Below are 19,016 nucleotides of genomic sequence, written 5' to 3' on the forward strand. Positions count from 1 at the left end.
GAAAGATTTTTTTAGTTATTGTGTCATTATAATTATATATGTATTTAGAGAGATAAAATTTAATATATTCTCATTCGTATATATCTTATTGTAATTTTTTACTGATTATAGTGAATTTCTTCTACTTATCTGTATTTTTTTAAAGATTTTCACGTAAAATTATGTATTTTTTATTATTTTGAAATTATTTACTCGTCTTTATCTGTGATACTATATGTTGAAGATGATAAATTATTAAACTTTCTATTTCGAACCACGTATCATAATATGACATAATCAACTTAATTAATCTAACCTATTTTCAGCAGAAACTCTTATTTATTATTTATATTATTTAATTTTCTAAAAGTTAGAACCACGCTTGGGGATGGTTGAGAAAACAGATATATGCAGGGACATCTATGAAGATCAAACTTTCCTAATTTTTTTAAACAATTTCTTAATATGGGGGTGAATCGATTCTTTAAATAGAGTTATATATATATAATTATTGAGATTCAATTTATTCTTCCATTAATTTAAATAATGTATTGTAAAGATTTATTATAAAATGATCTTTTAATTTATTTATTTTCATTCATGATATTAAAATTAAGACCCTTAATTTTATTTTTAAAAATTAGAGCTTTATCCTACTAGACTAGACTAGCTTATCATGTATATTTTTTCAATTAATTTGTTAGTTATTTGTATCACACATATTCAAATTATAACTCTTATTTTAAATTAATCCATAGACTTTTAAATGTTACAATTTTATCCCTAAATTATGACTATCATTTTAAATTAGTCCTTAAATTTTTGAACATTTCATTTTCATCCTCAAACTATGGCTTTCATTCTAAATTGGTCCCATAAACTTTTTGATCATTTCAATTTCATCCCAAACTATATATATATACTAATCCTATCATTTGTTGATAAAATCGTTAGGCCAAGTTATATATTGTATGTTTGAAAATAATATGTTAAACTATGCTTGAAACTAATTACATATTTGGATGATTTGGGGATGAAATTGAAAGATTCAACAGTTTGAGGATGAATTTAAAATGAAGTTCATAGTTTGAGGGTGAAGTTGGAATTTTCAAAAGTTTAAGGACTAATTTAGAATGAAAGTTATCGTTTAAGGATGAAATTGGAATATTCAAAAGTTTAAGAATCAATTTAAAATGAGGATCATATGTTGAGGACATATGATGCAATTAACTCTTAATGTTTTTCTAATTTTGTTTGTTCATCTTTTATAGATCTGATAACCATGATATTGCTCACCTAATTATATTACATGCACTAGGTATTATAATGTTTCAAGTCAAAAATGCGAAATGCGTAAATATATATTTGAAATCGATTTTGAGGTTTAATTTGATATTTTAATAAAGGGTAAAATATATAAACGGTCCATCAACTATGATATATTAATTATATTTCAAACTCGTTTTTTTCGTTAAAAATTAACGACAGTCTAAGTTGAACGTTAATCTACTGACTGATATATGATAAAATATGATCTCCTAATCTCAAACGTTTATCATATCTCAATCAGCATGTTAACGTCCAGCTCAAACGATCGCTAATTTTTTAACGAAAAATTATGAGTTTATAACATAATGAATAATCAGGTGACCATTTTGTAACTTTTAATAGTTGAGGGACTCAACAAAGCAACTCCCTATAGTCAGGTGATAGTCGGAAAACGTAACAAAACAATATCTTATAATCGGGGACTATTTGTATATTTTATCATTTATTTAACTATATAATAATTTAAGAGAGAGTAAGGTTATATTTAATAAATTAAAAAATTTAAGTATTAAAAAATATAATAATTTATTGAATGTGATGTAGATGATTGAAATGCAACATCTTAAAAGACTAAGGTTCATAATACTAAAATCAAATAATGGATCCCTCCCATATATAAATTATAGGATTAAGCATACTTTATCTCATGTTTTACTATATAATATATCAACGATAATAGCAATTAAATTGAATTAAACTGAATAGATTATACACATGCGTTTATTAATTAAATTAACATGTGTTCTATTTTGGTATTCAAACTTTATTTTTTTCAAAGCTATACATAATGTTTAGTTTAGGTTTCATTTTCGTATCTTATCGTTAAAACTCAAAGTGACGTTGACGTGTTATCATAAGGTAATACCGTGTAATCATTAAAAAAGTAAAAAAATATAATTTCAACTTAATTTTTAATGACGAGTACCAAACTAAAGCCTAAATTAAACCGTAAGTATGATTTGAAAAAAAAATAAAGTTTGGATATTAAAATATAATAAAAATAATAATTTAGGTATTAAACATATAACCTATCCCAAACAAAATAAGAAATTTTATCCAAATGATTTTGTTAGTTCTTGCAAGGCATGGTGCAAACAGTTGTTGCATGAGACGGTGTGAAACATGTCATGATATTTCCATTAGAATTGTCAAAATCTATCGATTAATGATTATTTCATTCTTTGCTGTACCAATTCACTGATGAATTTCATTTGCCTACCCTAACCAAATAAGGTATTTTATTTCCAAAATAAATTAAAAGAACGTAACTTTAAAGGTTTTGGAACTCACACGTCTATGTTCACTCAAACAAGTAATGCTCTGAGCATTGAGCATACCTAAAAGATATTTAATGACTGTCTATTCATTAGTAGGTAGTACCACCTTTTTAAAAATAAAAAATAATTCTTTTAATGGTTTTTTTTTCAATATACACAAAATTTGATAATATTAACGGCATTTTAATAGGGGAAATGGGTGAAAATGATTGTGTATTAATGTTCTCCATGCAGCTTTGTTGGAATAATAGGGAAAGTGGGTGAAAAATGGTTTTTCGAATTTTATTCATATCGTAGCGTGTTAAGCCAAACGCCACAATTTGATAATATTAACGCATTTTAGAGAAAAACGTCACTATAAACTTGATATTTTACGATGTTTTCTATTCACAAACTTCGATAATTGTTGCGACGTTAATTTTAACGATGTTTCTTGCGACGCTTTTATTAGTGCTGGAAAATTTTTAACGACATTTAAAAACGCGCTACAGAGCTAAGAAAATAGTGTTAAAACTTGTTTTGCTGTAGTGATTTATATCGAATTGAATGTTAGTGTTTACAGAGATGAATTAGAATTAGAGTATATATGTGTAATTGCTCGTGGTGGCTTTCAAGCATTTTTTATTTATTTTTAATTAAAGAATCCAACTAAAATACATGTAAATACACTTCATTAATGGATTATGTATACATTTTTTTTATAGTTTTAAGTTTAGTTCACGGTTTTTGAGACTCGAGTTTTACCCATTTTGATATTTATCACAATTTATTAAAAATAATATCCATGTGTAAATTATTTTATTTCAATTATTTTAAGGCTAAATAATAAAAATTTAAAGATCAAAATGTAATATAGGGATGAATATTAAAACAAGAAGATTAGTAAATAAAACCATGATAGAGATCAGACAAGACCTTCTCACAATGAGGGACAAGAACAGAAGGCATCGTATTTTTTTTAAATCACTGATTTCATTCAAAAAAAATCTTAAAGTACAATAAAAATTTATAATTATAATAGTAAATTAAATATATAATTAAAATAATTTTATAAATCATTAAAACAAAATTAACAACTTAAGATCACATAAAAGTCATATAAAAAAATTAAAATTTAATTAAAAATTTTGAACAAAAATAAATAAAAGTAGGTCATAAAAATTGGTACAAACAGCTGTTTTAGGTGTGAGACAGTATAACCAGATTATAATTGTATCTTGGAATGACTAATCAGTGATGTGTTTTATATCCTTCCTAATCATTTTTTTTATTCCTATGGGTCAGACGTTCTCTCTTACATGTCATGATTTCTGAACTTTATTTTCTTAAAAAGAATTTGATATTTATTCGGAAAAAAATAAAGTATTTCACATACTTTTTTTTTTCAATTAACGTTTCACTGAATAAATTTTAATTATATATTACTAGTAATAATTAATACGCCAATACACCTGCTAATAGCTAGCAATATTGAACTGATTGGATCGTTTTCTCTCTCCCCCCCCCGATGCATTTCACAAGTATGATGTTAACTTTTATGATTATTTTTTTAATTCATAATAATTTGAGAAAAATAAAAGTATAAATAAATATCATTATCAATAATAAAAAAATAAGTATTATTAACACTAATAAAAATAAATAAAACAAAGACGATACATTAACAACTAATCACATCATAACTTAAATATAATTTGTTTAAAATATTCCAAACCTCAATCAATATAAAAAACGAACTCAAATGTTTCAGACTAGGGTGGATCACCAATAATTAAATACTATATAATTAACTTAATATAGAAAGAGCGCCAGACAAATATTTGCACGCAACAGTAACACATATGAAAAGTTAGGTCGCCTCCAAACAAACTCTTTATTTCACAAATATTTTAAGGATATTTTTTTAACCTTAATAATAATTAAAATATATAGATATTTTATGTACACTTTAACATGTCAAGTTCATATTTCACATTGCTGCCATGTCATTGTATCATATTTTTATACCGTCTTGTTTAGGGTTGAAAATTGTTAGGTCTTAATTGGCAACTCTTCAACTTTTCTTGTAATCTGGTTTTTTAGTAGGTCACCTCCTCATCCAAAACCCTAAAACCAAAGAACAAATTGTTGTTGTTATTATTATTCAGGGCCGGCCGCCCCAATTTTTTATTCTTAATTAGGGCCTCTAATTTTTATATTTAAAATTAAGCCCTAATTTTTATAATTCCATGAAATTTTAATTTTTTATTCCTTTTTTCATTTCTCTTATTAATTCATCCAATTTTGAATTAAATTTAACCAATTTTTTAGATTTATAAATAGGGCCCCTACTTTTTATAAATTCATAAAATGTTTAGTTTTTTACCCTCTTTTCAATTTCTCTTATTTATTCATTTAATTTTGAATTAAATTTAATCAAAATTTTTTTTCAAATCTTACTCTTCAATTTATTAAATATTCTTTAATTTTTAGAGTTCTTCATTCTCAATCTAACAATAGAATAACATACAATTCTTTTTTTATTGATTATTCAAAATCAAGCAATGTATCATAAATGTATTCAATTTTTTATATTTATTCTCTTTTAGTTGTATTTAAGGTGTTTTCTTAATAAAATAATAAAAATATATTTTCATAAAATTTAATTATTTTACTATGATTTGTTTATGTAATATTGAATTAATTGTTCAAAATAATGAAATATATTTTCATTTTATAAAGGCATATTTTTTAGTTTTCGCTCGGGCCCCCGAAAATGTCTAGGACGGCTCTGTTATTATTATTATTATAGTAAAAATAACATTATTCCACCATATTCTCGATATAATATTATTTTAAGTATTATATCTTAAATTTTAAAAATCTGAAGAAAAACATTAATATTAAGGGAATTAATAGTCAAGTAAATTTGGGATTGGAAATCATTTCCATAATAGCATTTATGTAAGATTGGATTTAAAAGTTGTAACAGCAGGGATATTTTGAGGTATTAAATAACGAAGCCCAAGCATACTCCCAACCACTAACGTGTACTCCACTTTCCCCACGCCCCATCATTCATCTCCCACTGCATCCTTCTTCTGATCCTTGGCTTCGGCCACTATATAAGAACCACAAACCCCATTAGATTTCCTCTAAATCTTACAGCAACCGTGTCTTCAGTTACAAAAAGTTAAAGCTCCTGTTATTCTAGCTTTTATTTTCAGCTATCGTTCGCAATGGAATTAGGGAGTGCTCTTCAGTTTCTCGACAACAAGTCCATTTTAGTCACCGGTGCTGCTGGGTTTTTAGCAAAGAGTAAGGACACCGACTTTAACTGAATTTTCCAAGACATACATGCATGTTTTGTAATGAATTTTGCTTGCAGTTTTTGTGGAGAAAATACTAAGAGTTCAACCCAATGCGAAGAAGCTATACCTTCTTTTACGAGCCGCGGATCATAAATCTGCTGTACACCGTTTGCACAATGAGGTACATATAAAAAAAAACTTGGTGTACATATTTTCGCATTTGAAATTCGTCATTCAAATCCGAGTAATATAGGTCGTTGTTTTTACAGATCATAGGGAAGGATCTGTTCAGAGTTCTGAAAGAAAAATGCGGGAAAAACTTCGGTTCGTTTATATCGGAAAAAATAACCCTAGTCCCCGGAGACATCTCCCACGAAGATTTGGGTATTAAAGATTCTACTTTGGTGCAAGAGATCTTCAATGAAGTTGATGTTGTAGTTAATCTAGCTGCAACAACCAACTTTGATGAAAGGTAAAATATAACGGAGAAATAAACTAAAAGTTACTTAACTTTATTTAAAAGATTTGTTGGTTCTAAAACTTACAAATTTATCATTAAATATATTGAATTATTATACTATGATCATTGGGACGTTACAATCATTAAAGTGTTAAAAGAAATGATGCGCAACTATTCAGTGACTAAAACTATCATTTGAACATAGTTCGTTAACCTTTGCTATAACTTGATGACATAAATTTTTAACTAATAGTAATTAAAAAATTATGATGTTTTTTCTGCCTGTAGATATGACGTGTCACTTGTCCTCAACACGTTTGGAGCTAAATTTGTTGCAGACTTTGCCAAGAAATGTATCAAACTCAAAGTTTTGGTCCATGTATCCACTGGTTCGTCTTCGTAAACACAATTACTTTTTTCTTTCTGTTTTCCAAGAAATATGAAATTTATTTTATATAATCGGTGCACATTTTTAAATAATTAAAGATTGAATTTAATGTTTTAGGTCAATAATAAAAGATGTTTTGCAGCTTATGTGTCAGGGGAAAGGACAGGACTGATGCTTGAAAATCCTTACAGCATGGGAGAGACACTTAATGGTGTCTCAGGCTTAGATATTAATGTGGAGAAGAAAATTATTGAACAGAAATTGAATGAACTGAGAGTTCAAGGAGCTTCGGACAAGGAGATTACTCGAGCCATGAAAGATTTGGGCATTCAAAGGTATAAGTTTATGTCGGTAATATAATTCGAATGATTAAATTCAGACTCATATATTGAAGATTTTTCTTTCTATGAATACTTAATTCAGGGCAAGATTGTATGGATGGCCGAACACATACGTATTTACCAAGGCAATGGGAGAAATGCTGGTCGGAGAGGTGAAGGGGACTTTGCCTATCGTCATCATACGACCCACCATCATCACCAGCACTTTCAAAGAGCCATTCCGTGGTTGGGCTGAGGGTGTTAGGTAACCTAATACCCTTAATTTTATTTTATTTTCTCTTAAAATACTCTCAATAATTATCGTCCTAAACTCTAGACAGTAAACTTTTTCCCGATTATAAACAGAACGATTGATAGTCTTGCAATCGGTTATGCTAAGGGAAAGTTGACATTCTTCCTCGGTGATTTGGACTCGGTTGTTGACCTAGTGAGTTCAAAACAATTCTAGAATTAACTTAATTGTTTCATATAATTATATTTTAAGGATTAATATTTGATAAATCAGATACCAGCCGATATGGTGGTGAATGCCATGATTGTAGCCATGATAGCTCATGCATCGAACCAACCATCGGAGACTATCTATCAAGTGGGTTCATCAATGAGAAACCCAGTCAAATACGGCGATCTCCAAGAGTTAGGCTTCCGTTACTTCTCCAAGAAACCATGGATCAACAAAGACGGAAAGCCTGTTATTGTCGGCAAGATTCGAGTCATGGATAGCATGGCCAGCTTCCACCGATACATGGCTCTTCGATACTTGCTTCCTTTGAAGGTCTGCAATATTTATCGCAATTACAAACACAACAGATACTATCGTCGTCATCATCTTCTCTTGTGCGTGTTTCGCAGGGATTGGAATTGGCAAACACAGCATTTTGCCATTTCTTTCAAGGTTTGTACGGAGATCTCAGTAGGAAGGTCAACTTCGTGACGCGAATGGTAGACATTTACAGACCATACTTGTTTTTCGATGCGATGTACGTATATATATTCTTCGAATTTTTTTACATCGAATCTATAAATTTAATTACATTATCGAATCTTAAAAACCGAGAAAACCAACTGCAGATTCGATGATATAAACACCGAGAAGTTACGAATGGCGGCGAGATCGAGCCTGGAGGAGAACGATATGTTCTACTTCGACCCCAAATGCATTGACTGGAACGAGTACTTTATGAACATTCATATTCCCGGCATAGTAAAATACATTTTCAAATGAAAAATACGAGAGCCGAATCAATATTTAATTATACATAGCGTTGTATTTCCTTAATATGAATTAATGGTTTGATTTTAAGTTTCATTGTTGCTCATGACAGCATGAAATTATATATAGCTGTCAACAAAGGTTTGAAGAATATATATTGCCCAGGTGTATTCATTTCACAATGTGTTTCAAATATATATTATGTTTACGAATAATATACATGTAAAATATAGAAGATCTAAAGATATTGTGTTCGAAAATGGGTTCACACATTAAAAAAAACGTTTAAAATATAAATCAAGTTCAGAATCTAATATTTAATTAAGGTTTAAATCTAACCTAATTCGAATTATTGGACTTTTACACCACCATGTAGTAGGGTAATATTGTCAAGCTTCAATAGTACCTTCTGAGTGAAGAAGAGCTGTAAACATGAGTGAAGTCTTGTTCGTTGCAACCCTTTTACTGCTAAATCCATTTCCCTCCGACCTGTATCCATTTTTATGTAATTGAGGATTAAATTTAATATTTTTGTTCATGTAATTAATGTTGTATGGTTGGTTTTGCAGCTTATATGTCAGGGAAAGGACAGGACCTACACATGAAAATCCTTACAGCATGGGTGAGGCACTAAATTGTGTGTCAGGCTTAGTTATTAATGTTTGACAATAAAATTATTCAACAATAATTCAATGAACTGAGATTTCAAGTAGCTTCGGACGAGGAAATTACTCAAGCCATGAAAGATTTGGACATTCAATGGTAAAACTAAAGTAATTTTTTTTAAACGTTTAAATGGTATTTTGGTCTCTTTTACTTTGTTATTATTTTAATATTTAATCCTTTTATAATTTAATTTAGAGTGAGTATTAGATCTGTACCTGATAGGTTCTAATCGATCCTATAAGATTAAGTTTTTTTTATAAAAGAAATCAAATTCAAGTTGGATCGAGTTTATTTTTTAAGAATAAGGTTGGATTATGTCGAGTTTAGGGTGAAAATTCCTAATCTTACTCATAAATAATAATATAATTAATATTTATAGGAATTAAATTGTATAAATGTTACATGAATAGATTAGAATAATTGATATTTATATGATTGGAGATAATTATTATAATACTCTTCCCTTTATATATTTTTCCAATCATATCTCTATTTTACCTAATAAAAATGAGAATTATATATACATATATTTGTGTTGAGTCAAGTATAAGTTTTACCCTTTAAATTGGATATGTAAAAAAAATTTAAACTCAATTTGAATGACTGATGAAAGAATATTATATTCATGTCGTGTTCAAATAGTTCAAAAACCTAACTTGACTCGTGACCATCCATAATTTAACTCTTAATTTTTTTCTTCCATTAATCATGCTACGTCAAGCCATTCTTTTTTTGTTTGTGTTTGAACAATTACATTAGGGAGGAGAAACGGGGAACTTTACTTCTAATGGATAATGAAATCACAATTTAAAAGAGAAAAAAGATGTTAATTAAAAACTTTTAATGATATATTCTTAGAAATTATTGACCCCATTTTTTAAATATTGGAAGTAGTTTTATGTGTAAACATGAAATATGCTGTAGATTTTATGGCCAAACACATGTATGTACGTAGGCGATGGGATAAATGCTGGTGGGAAAGTTCAAGTGGCTTATGCCTACACTCATCACGCGACCGACCATCATCACCAACATTTTCAAACAACCATCCGTGACTTGGTTGAGTGTGTTAGGTAATCGGCAATAGTTAATTTCAAACTTTTTAAAATGATTTAATAAATCCTTTTATATAATTTAATTAAAAAGATTAATAAATTATTGTTAATTAGAATCTTATATTTTATACCTTAAATTTCTTTCTCAATTGTATTTCTTTATTAAATGAATTGTGTTATATTTTTTTATTAGTATGAAGTGATTGCAATGTAGTATATGTTCGAAAAATTGTCAATGATTTGACCATGAATAATCAAATACACATGCATACGTTGTGCTCGAACCCGAGACATCTAAGGATAGCAACCATCTCTTAATCACTAAAATCAATTGGTTCGTGTACCAATTTTTCAAACTAAACGAAATGAAATTCAGATCATAATCTCTAACAACTGAGAATAGTTAAAATGTCCGGGGCAAATATTGGATTATAAGTTGTCTTTTGGGCCGGAATGATCATTGGACGTAGAAGACAAAATGAGAAATATGGGCATAAAAATATGAAGTTTGTTTTATAAAATCGGTGAACAGATTTATGTAATTAATGAATGAAATTAATGTTTTTGGTAGAGTAATTAATGATACAAGGTTGGTTTTGCAGCTTATGTGTGTCAGGGTAAAGGACAGGAGTCATACTTGACAATGCTTACAGCAATGGGGAACACTTAATGGTGTCTCAGGCTTAGATGTTAATGTCAATAAGAAAATTATTGAACAGATATTGAATGAACTGAGAGTAGAAAGAGCTTCGGACGAGGGGATCACTGGAACCGTGAAAGATTTGGGCATTCAAAGGTATAAGTTTGTATGGAATCTTAAAAACCATTTGCAGATTTGATGATATTAACACCGAGAAGAATGTTTTTTAAAAACCCAACAAATTTGTGTATTAGGAAATTAGAAAAATGACACATAAATTTTGACAGCATAAACATAAAATGTGTCTCCATCCGCATAAACAACTTATTGATCGAATAAACTGGGTGCAGTTTAGGTGATAGGCTGCATGAGTATCACCATAAAGATCAAGACTCGAGTTCAGTATATTTTCACATACAGGAAAGGTATACCTGGAAACCCGAAGTAAAAATTACACAGGCAATGACTGACATGGTTGTAACTCTTTGAAATATTGTAACACTTTTGTAGTCTTTACTAAAAATTGAGTGACGTGTACCGTAATTTACCCTTTCTTTTCTAAAAAAATGTGTCTCCATCCGCATAAACAACTTATTGATCGAATAAACTGGGTGCAGTTTAGGTGATAGGCTGCATGAGTATCACCATAAAGATCAAGACTCGAGTTCAGTATATTTTCACATACAGGAAAGGTATACCTGGAAACCCGAAGTAAAAATTACACAGGCAATGACTGACATGGTTGTAACTCTTTGAAATATTGTAACACATTTGTAGTCTTTACTAAAAATTGAGTGACGTGTACCGTAATTTACCCTTTTCTTTTCTAAAAATAGAAAAGAAAAAAGGGTTGGTAACTGTGGGAAAAAATCGTGTGGAAAATATGTAAATTGTGCCATATTTGACAAATTTCGGAAAATTGTCAATAATTTAGAAACCAATAGTAAGTAGCTAGTATAAGTTGGGAGAAAGTTTGTCGATCAAAGTTAGAAGGAGGGCTAGGATCAAAGAATACTAAATCCTGGAACAATTCTTGTCTTTTGCACCTCATTAGGAAAATTCTCTCGGTGAAGGCTCATTATGGGTTGCTTGGCCAAAAGAATATGTTTTGAAGGAGACAAGCTTTTGGAACATGCAAATTCGACCTAATGCAAGATGGTGCTTTAACAGATTATTAAAATTACGGACTGAAGCTCATCCTTTAATTTCTTCTGGTGTTACACAGATTAGAGACATCTGGGAGAGATTCAGAAGAAAAGGGAAAAAGTTTCATGGCACGGATTTATTTGGTTCCCTCTACACATTCCAAAACATAGCTTGATAGCTTGGATGGCACACTTGGACAGAATTCCTACAAGAGACAGACTTCAAAGAATGGAATCATTACTGAAGGTAATTGTGTTTTCTGCAGCACTGCAATGGAAACAAGAGATCATTTATTCTCCCAATGCCCATTGGTTGTTTCTTTATGGGATTCGATAATGCTTCTTAATGGGTTGAGAAGAACTACATCGTCTTAGGATGATATGGTAACATGGGCAAGTGGTGTTTGGAAAGGTAAATCCCTTCTCAAGATCTTCTTAATATTATTAAGGATATCATAGGTATACAATTAAGAGGAAAAAATATCAACAGACTAGAAAGTCTTAATTTTACTCTTTGTAATTCATGGGCAATACCAGAAGAGGTGGTTCTCGCATAAGGCATGGGCACAGCTTATTCATCCTGAGCTATCACAGAAGAAGTATTCAGTTAAGGCGTGGGCACGGCTTATTCATCCTGAGCTATCACAGAAGAAGTCTTCAGTTAAGGCGGGGGCACGCCGACTATCGGTTTAGTTCGATTTTTATCGGTTTCGGTTTTTTTCGATAATCATTTTATTGGATTGGTTTTTGATTATTTTTTTTGGACCGGATAGGATCTGATCACATTTATTTGATTTTGTAGCAAACTCTGCTTTTTTGGGTAATAAAAGAATTTAATTTATCAAAAAAAAAAGTAAGTAGCTAGTAAGTAGAAGAGTCGGTCCAATCTGACTTATTTAATTAAATTGCAAAATGTAGTTTTACATTTTAATAGTTTTATTATGAAAGAGATTCAAAAAAATCAAACCATGTTTACTTCTTTTATTAAAATCTTCTATTATTATATTTGCGTCCGACTTGTTGCGTTCTACATTAGTGGAAACATGTGAAGTTTCATGCTTTTCAAACCAAAAATGCACTCTTTATCACCTTGGTATCTCTTCAGCCTATGTTCAAGTCACTATCTTGTTCATTATCAGAATCAAATTTAATCTATATATAAATCCCTTTATTCTTATTCTTTTTAGAGAATTAATTATATTTTTAGAAATTGAAAATATAGAACATGCATAATCACTCACATTTCGAAAATATAACTGTTTGAAAATAAAATTAAAAGCTCAATTCTCAAAAATTAATTTAATTTGTATTTAGATAAAAAAAAATTGTGATGAACTAATTGATATAAAACCCAGATCGAAAAAAATATTTTTGTAAACAAACATAACAAATAATATAAAAAAAAAAGCAAAATAAAATGTCTATATATATATATATATATCTTGTTTATTCATCCAAAAAAAACTTAAAGTCAAATAAACAACACAATCAACAAATAACTATATTAAAAAATCATCATACAAATCAACACCAAAAAGAGCTCTCACTAAAAGCCCCGTTCAGTAGTTAATACAGAACTAAGACTAGAAATCTTTTTATTTCCAACCAACCTTATACGAGTATCTTCTTTGATTTAGAAAAAATAACAACAACCTGATGAATCCCCTTTCCATTTTGTCTACTATTCATTTCTTGCCAAATGTAACAATTAAAAGCAGACCAAGCTATTCGGACAATAGTAGCATGCAACGACTTTTCCTTGTCAATTTCTTGCAACCAATTAATCAAATCCAACTAGCAATTGTAAAGACCCACATGCCCGCAAGACCAACTGCTAAACTTGACAAGTATAACCGCACTCAACGAATAAGTGATCATGTGTCTCTAAAGTATCACCACATAACAAACATCGAGGATCCACTTGACAGTCCCATCGCATCATCCTGTTCTTTGTTCGTAGTCTATTCAACACCACCAACCAAGAAATAAATGAGCGTCGAAGGATGGTCAGTCCTCCCCAAATAACTTTAAACCAAAACACCCTATTATGTTTGGGTCCAAACAACTTTCAAAGTTGTCTGCTTTATACTTCTCCTGCAAATTACCAACAAGAACTAAATCATATCTAAGTTTTATTAGTTTTTGTTTCCAAACCTAACTATGATTAACCTTAGTCCGAAATTGCCAAATAGAGCAATCCTTCAACGAAATAAAATGTCTAGTACTTAAATAAATACATTAAACATTTAAAATATATAAAATTTAAATATTTGCCTTTTAAATAATTTAATTAATTAACAAGACAAAAAAGTAACATAAATAGATATGATGGTTTGCATAATGGGAATCCACGTAAGGTAAAAATGAAAAGCAACAGATACCGCCGAAGAGAAAGACAAAAGATAATACTAAACCGACAATCACCTTAATTAGAATCATAAGTAGTTTTGCTTCATCACTGCTGATGCATGTAATAAAAATAACAAAAGAAACAAACACTTTCTGCGCCTGTTGTTTTTGTAGGCAGTGCATATTTTATAGTTTTAGGGTAAGAAAACGTTTATTAAATATTAAAGTTTTTAATTAATGCCTTGCCGATGCAACGTTGCATGTGTTTTTACCATAAGAATCTGAGGATTTATTAATAGTTAAAGATATAGATTAATCAATACTGAAGGTAGTTGCTCCAACCATATTATCGAAATTAAGTAATACACGAGACGTGTAAACTAATGCGTTCCAAAGATTATCAGATGAGATTCACTTTATCTTTTTTAGTTACAGTAATAATCATTAAACTTTATATTTTATATCAATTTTAATAATAAATTATACTATGTTTCATTATAAATATTAAATTTTGGTTTAAGACTATCAAATCATTAACAACTTAACGATGTGATCAATTTTCTCATGTTTTTTTCTTCAAAATATGTTAACTCAATCGATAATCATTTTTTTTTGCCACACCACTCATTATCAATACTTATTTATGATACGATTGATATAAAGTTTTTTTTTGAAACTCACACAAAAATCAATATAAAATTCAACGTTTTAAATAATCGATCTCCTTTGACAGATGTCTAGTGAGACGAATCTCAATGTGTAATATTCATTTTCTCGGAAAAATGCTTCTCACTGCTCAAATTTTTGTACACCCTAGACTTCTCCAATACAAGAAAGGACCTAAATCCAAAAAATAATTTATTTGTGTATTTATACTTTTGTAAAATTTAAAGTGATTTTGAGAATATATAAAATGATAAAGTAGTAGAAGATAATAAAATGAATTCATCAGTATTTAGGGTAGTCATAAAAGATGCTAAAGAATAACGGTTTTCGATGACGACGAAAAATAGATAATTTCTTTTTTAGTTTTGATGAATAAGAAGATGATATAGAAAAATATTTTAACTTTAACAAATATACCAACATTGTCATGCCATTGTATCATTTGAATTTAATGATCTAATATTTTAATTAGACCATAAAATAAAATTCAATAGTTACACTAATTTTTTTAAAAATTCAATATTAAAATACATGCAAAATCTGAAATTTAATGACTAAAGATAGAGTTTATATATTTTTAAATGATTTTACCATCTTTATGTTTTATTTAAAACATGTATTTAAATATATATAATATCAAATAGTATCTTTTAAATATTTTAGTCCAGTTAAAAATAACAGTATCAATTATATATATATATTCACATGCATGAATCCTACCAGCCAACTCCAAGAATCTAAATTCCCTGCTACCATGCACGCCGTTCTATGATTTTCATATTCCCATATGCCTCGTGATTATTTAAATAATAATGATTTCGTAAAAAATATAATCATGACTTTTTGCGTACATTAATTTATTTGAATTTAACCTTTTTCCCTTTGGCATCGATTAAGAGTTTTTTTTAATAATTCTAAATTAATTTAGTTAGACATTATTAATTATTAAAATTACTTATCGATTAAAGGACAGAACATAATTACACAAAATTGTGACAATATTAAATTATTAAAAAAGAAGAAGTTGTCACTTGTGACCTGGTTTTGGCATACAATAATAAATCAAGGTACTAACTATTTCGGGGGGGGGAATAAAGAAAACTGTGCCAAAAAAGAATACAGCCACTATGACTTTGGAAAAATCAAATTTGGAATACATCAGTATAAAATATTCTGAAAAAAAGTAAAGAAAGTGCCTTAAATCATGAAAGGTTTCCCACGTTACTCTTTGTTACGTAATTATTTATTATTTTTTATGAATTTGTTAATATTAGTAGATGGAATTTTAATTCAATTTGTTGTCGTAATATTTTAAATTGAAATATTTGTATAAATGTCGGGTTTAAATACATTTATCGAAATATGCAAGAAACATATCACTTTTATATTCCACGAATGAAAAAGGATTTTGGATTCTAAACCTATAAAATTAGTGAACCGGGCCGAGTTTTAAATTTAACGAGTCAACTAGAATCAAACATCTACACCTTTGGAATAAACTATTCCAACAATTGTGTACATGTATAAAATTATGCTCTCCTTTCATGGACTAAAATGGGTAAGCCGCCTCTTACGGTGGCGGTGAGAGCCGGGGTAAACACCGGCTTTTGATTCGGATCGGCAACCCGAATGTTGAACCGGCTGATTATGGCTAGAACTACACATTTCATCTCCACTAGTGCCATTTCCTTACCTAAACAAACCCTTAACCCAGCTTGGAAAACCGGGTATTTGTACGGATTTTCAGGGACATATCTACCATTTTTCAACCATCTCTCCGGGTTGAATTCAAGGCAATCGGAGCCCCAAATCCGTTCCAACCGACCCATTGCATATGGATGGTAGGTCACTCTAGTGCCTTTCGTCACAAAGGTATAATCCGGCAAAACGTCGTCGTCCTGAGAGAACTTCGAATCTAATTGGACCGGTGGAAACAGCCGCAAGCTTTCACATACCGCTGCGTGCAAATAATGCATTTCCCGCATTTGATCGAACGTTACGAATTGTCGGTCGTCGCTCGACGACGATGACCCTGACATGACACTTTCGAGCTCTTCTCGAATGGATGACTCGACTTTGGGATGCTGAGATAACAACCAGAAGAAACTGGTCAACCCCGAGGCAACCGTGTCACGACCAGCTAAGAGGAAGCTCACGACAATGTCTCTAAGATACTTTTCGTCATCGATTGTTCCCATGAATCTCGACAGAAGATCGTGCTTGTCCGAAAATCCCATTTCGCGGCGTTGGTTGATCATACGTTGAGCGAATTCATCCACCATTTTTATAGCTTGTTTAAGCTTCTTTTCAGACCCCAAATTCAACACCCTCTTGGCTTTCCATATCAAAGACGAAGGCACTACCCCTCTTTGAGCCGACAGTTTCGATGCTAAATCGAAAGCGTCGGCGAATTTCGAGACCGGCAACGACAACTCGAGGCAACCAGGATCGAACCCGAAGGAAAACTTGCAGATACTATCGAACGAAAACCTTCTAAACATGTCTTGTAAATCTAACACTCGTTGTTTACCAGAGACCGACGATAAAAGCGGGATAAGCCTGGATCGAATCTCCGATTCGACTATGTTGAAAGCGTGCATTCTTATAGACACACTCCCGAGCTCGAGGCTAGCCATTTTCCTTTGGAACTTCCATGAATCGCCATCGACGTTGAAAATACCTTGACCGAGTAGATCACCGAGAAGAGCCGAGAAAGGTTTCCCTTTCGGGTAGTTTTCGAATCGGGTTTTGAGGATGTGTTCCACGTTTTCGGGGTCGGCTGTGATGATGTTGCCTAGGACATGGATACGGATCGATCCGGTAGGAGATTTCTTAAGAAGGTGAGTGTACCAATCACAGAGATTATCGAAATCTTTGGTCCAACTGGAATTGAGAAAAGCTTGGCAGATTTCGCATTTACACCATAGCTTCAACCTTAGAACGAATATCAACAAAGAAAACAAAGAAAACAAGAGAGTGAAAGAGAAGAACATGAAGAAGAAAACACTGGAAATGGAGCAAAATCTCAAGGAAGAAGAATCTGAATCCATAGATTTCAACACAAAAAGCTCAAGAAACCAAAGGGAAATGGTGGGTTTATATAATATTGGAAAAGAGGGAGCAAAAAAATGTCAATCAAATGAGCATAGAATAATACTTGAAGTGGGTAATATATTTACTGTTTGGCACGCGAGAAAAGATTATTGAATTACGGCATGAATAACGCGTGCGCAAATTGAAACGACGGTCTTTAATGGAGTAGGTCACTTTCATGATTTTAAAAGTCTCCTTTTTTATTTTCTAGGACTTCATTTTCTTGTATAGTTTGCGGCCATTCAACCACGTGCTTGCTCTGCCTACCATTTTCCAACCCATTGAATTGAATACCATTTATTTTCTTCCTGCTCTGAATTTCTTGACGTGGGGTTGCTCTGCTTTACTTGGTATTAATTTGATTTTGGGGTTTCAAGTTCAAAAGTATAACGACAGAAACTGGTCAATTCAGAAATCAACTTCATTTGTTTTCAATTGTTACGCAATTATATTATATTATATTATGTTTCATTTAAATTTTATAAAATATTTTAAATATTATAATACAAATCCTTCAAATCTCATGTAGATATATATAATGTTAATTACGTTAAATATCCTCAAACTATCATATATATTTTATATTTTTTTTCTGAAAGGACTTAAATTTATCTTTTAGCTATTGGGATTAAGGCTGTAAATGAGATCGTGAGCTATTCGAGATCGACTCGATCAAGGCTTGATAAATACTCGGATCGAATGGGCTCGACTTGAGTTCTTAACGAGCCGTAACGAGTTACTTGATATTCGACTCGAAAAGCTCGTGAGCAACTTGAAAATATAATATATTAAGATTTTATTTTTTTAAAAATAAATTATTAATAATATTAACATTTATGTATTATTTTTTAAAAATACAATATGATTTTCATATATTTAAGGTTCAAGTTCGAGTTTGAGGATTCAATCGAGTTTAAGATTTTTTTTCATTTCAAGCCTTTTCGAGCTACTCACGAGCTTTAGTTCAGGATTTCGAGTTCTAGTCAAGCTTGAAAATTTTAAGCTCACGAGTTTTCGAGTCGAGCTCCATTTCATAGTTTTCGAGTCTAGTCGAGCTCAGCAATACTCGAACTCGACTCGGCTCGTTTACACCTCTAATTGGGATCACCCAAGATTTCTATGTTC

At 30.5% G+C, this 19,016-nt stretch overlaps 2 protein-coding genes across 2 annotated transcripts; one reads left to right on the top strand and one right to left on the bottom strand.

The window, feature by feature from the left end:
• The first annotated feature begins 5,733 nt into the window (after positions 1-5,733).
• On the top strand, positions 5,734-8,332 carry LOC120189395 (alcohol-forming fatty acyl-CoA reductase-like). The gene is made up of 10 exons (XM_039192684.1): positions 5,734-5,882; positions 5,953-6,056; positions 6,145-6,347; positions 6,624-6,724; positions 6,866-7,058; positions 7,147-7,308; positions 7,410-7,491; positions 7,570-7,839; positions 7,917-8,044; positions 8,136-8,332. Exons 1-10 carry the CDS (start codon positions 5,804-5,806, stop codon positions 8,287-8,289), a joined length of 1,476 nt encoding a protein of 491 aa, XP_039048615.1. The 5' UTR covers positions 5,734-5,803; the 3' UTR covers positions 8,290-8,332.
• Positions 8,333-16,266: 7,934 nt separating this feature from the next.
• On the bottom strand, positions 16,267-17,901 carry LOC120189394 (cytochrome P450 94C1-like). The gene has a single exon (XM_039192682.1). It carries the CDS (start codon positions 17,846-17,848, stop codon positions 16,328-16,330), a length of 1,521 nt encoding a protein of 506 aa, XP_039048613.1. The 5' UTR covers positions 17,849-17,901; the 3' UTR covers positions 16,267-16,327.
• Between the last annotated feature and the right edge of the window lie 1,115 nt (positions 17,902-19,016).

Source organism: Hibiscus syriacus, unplaced genomic scaffold, assembly GCF_006381635.1.
Source record: "Hibiscus syriacus cultivar Baekdansim isolate YM2019G1 unplaced genomic scaffold, ASM638163v2 tig00116954_pilon, whole genome shotgun sequence".
NCBI lineage: Eukaryota > Viridiplantae > Streptophyta > Magnoliopsida > Malvales > Malvaceae > Hibiscus > Hibiscus syriacus.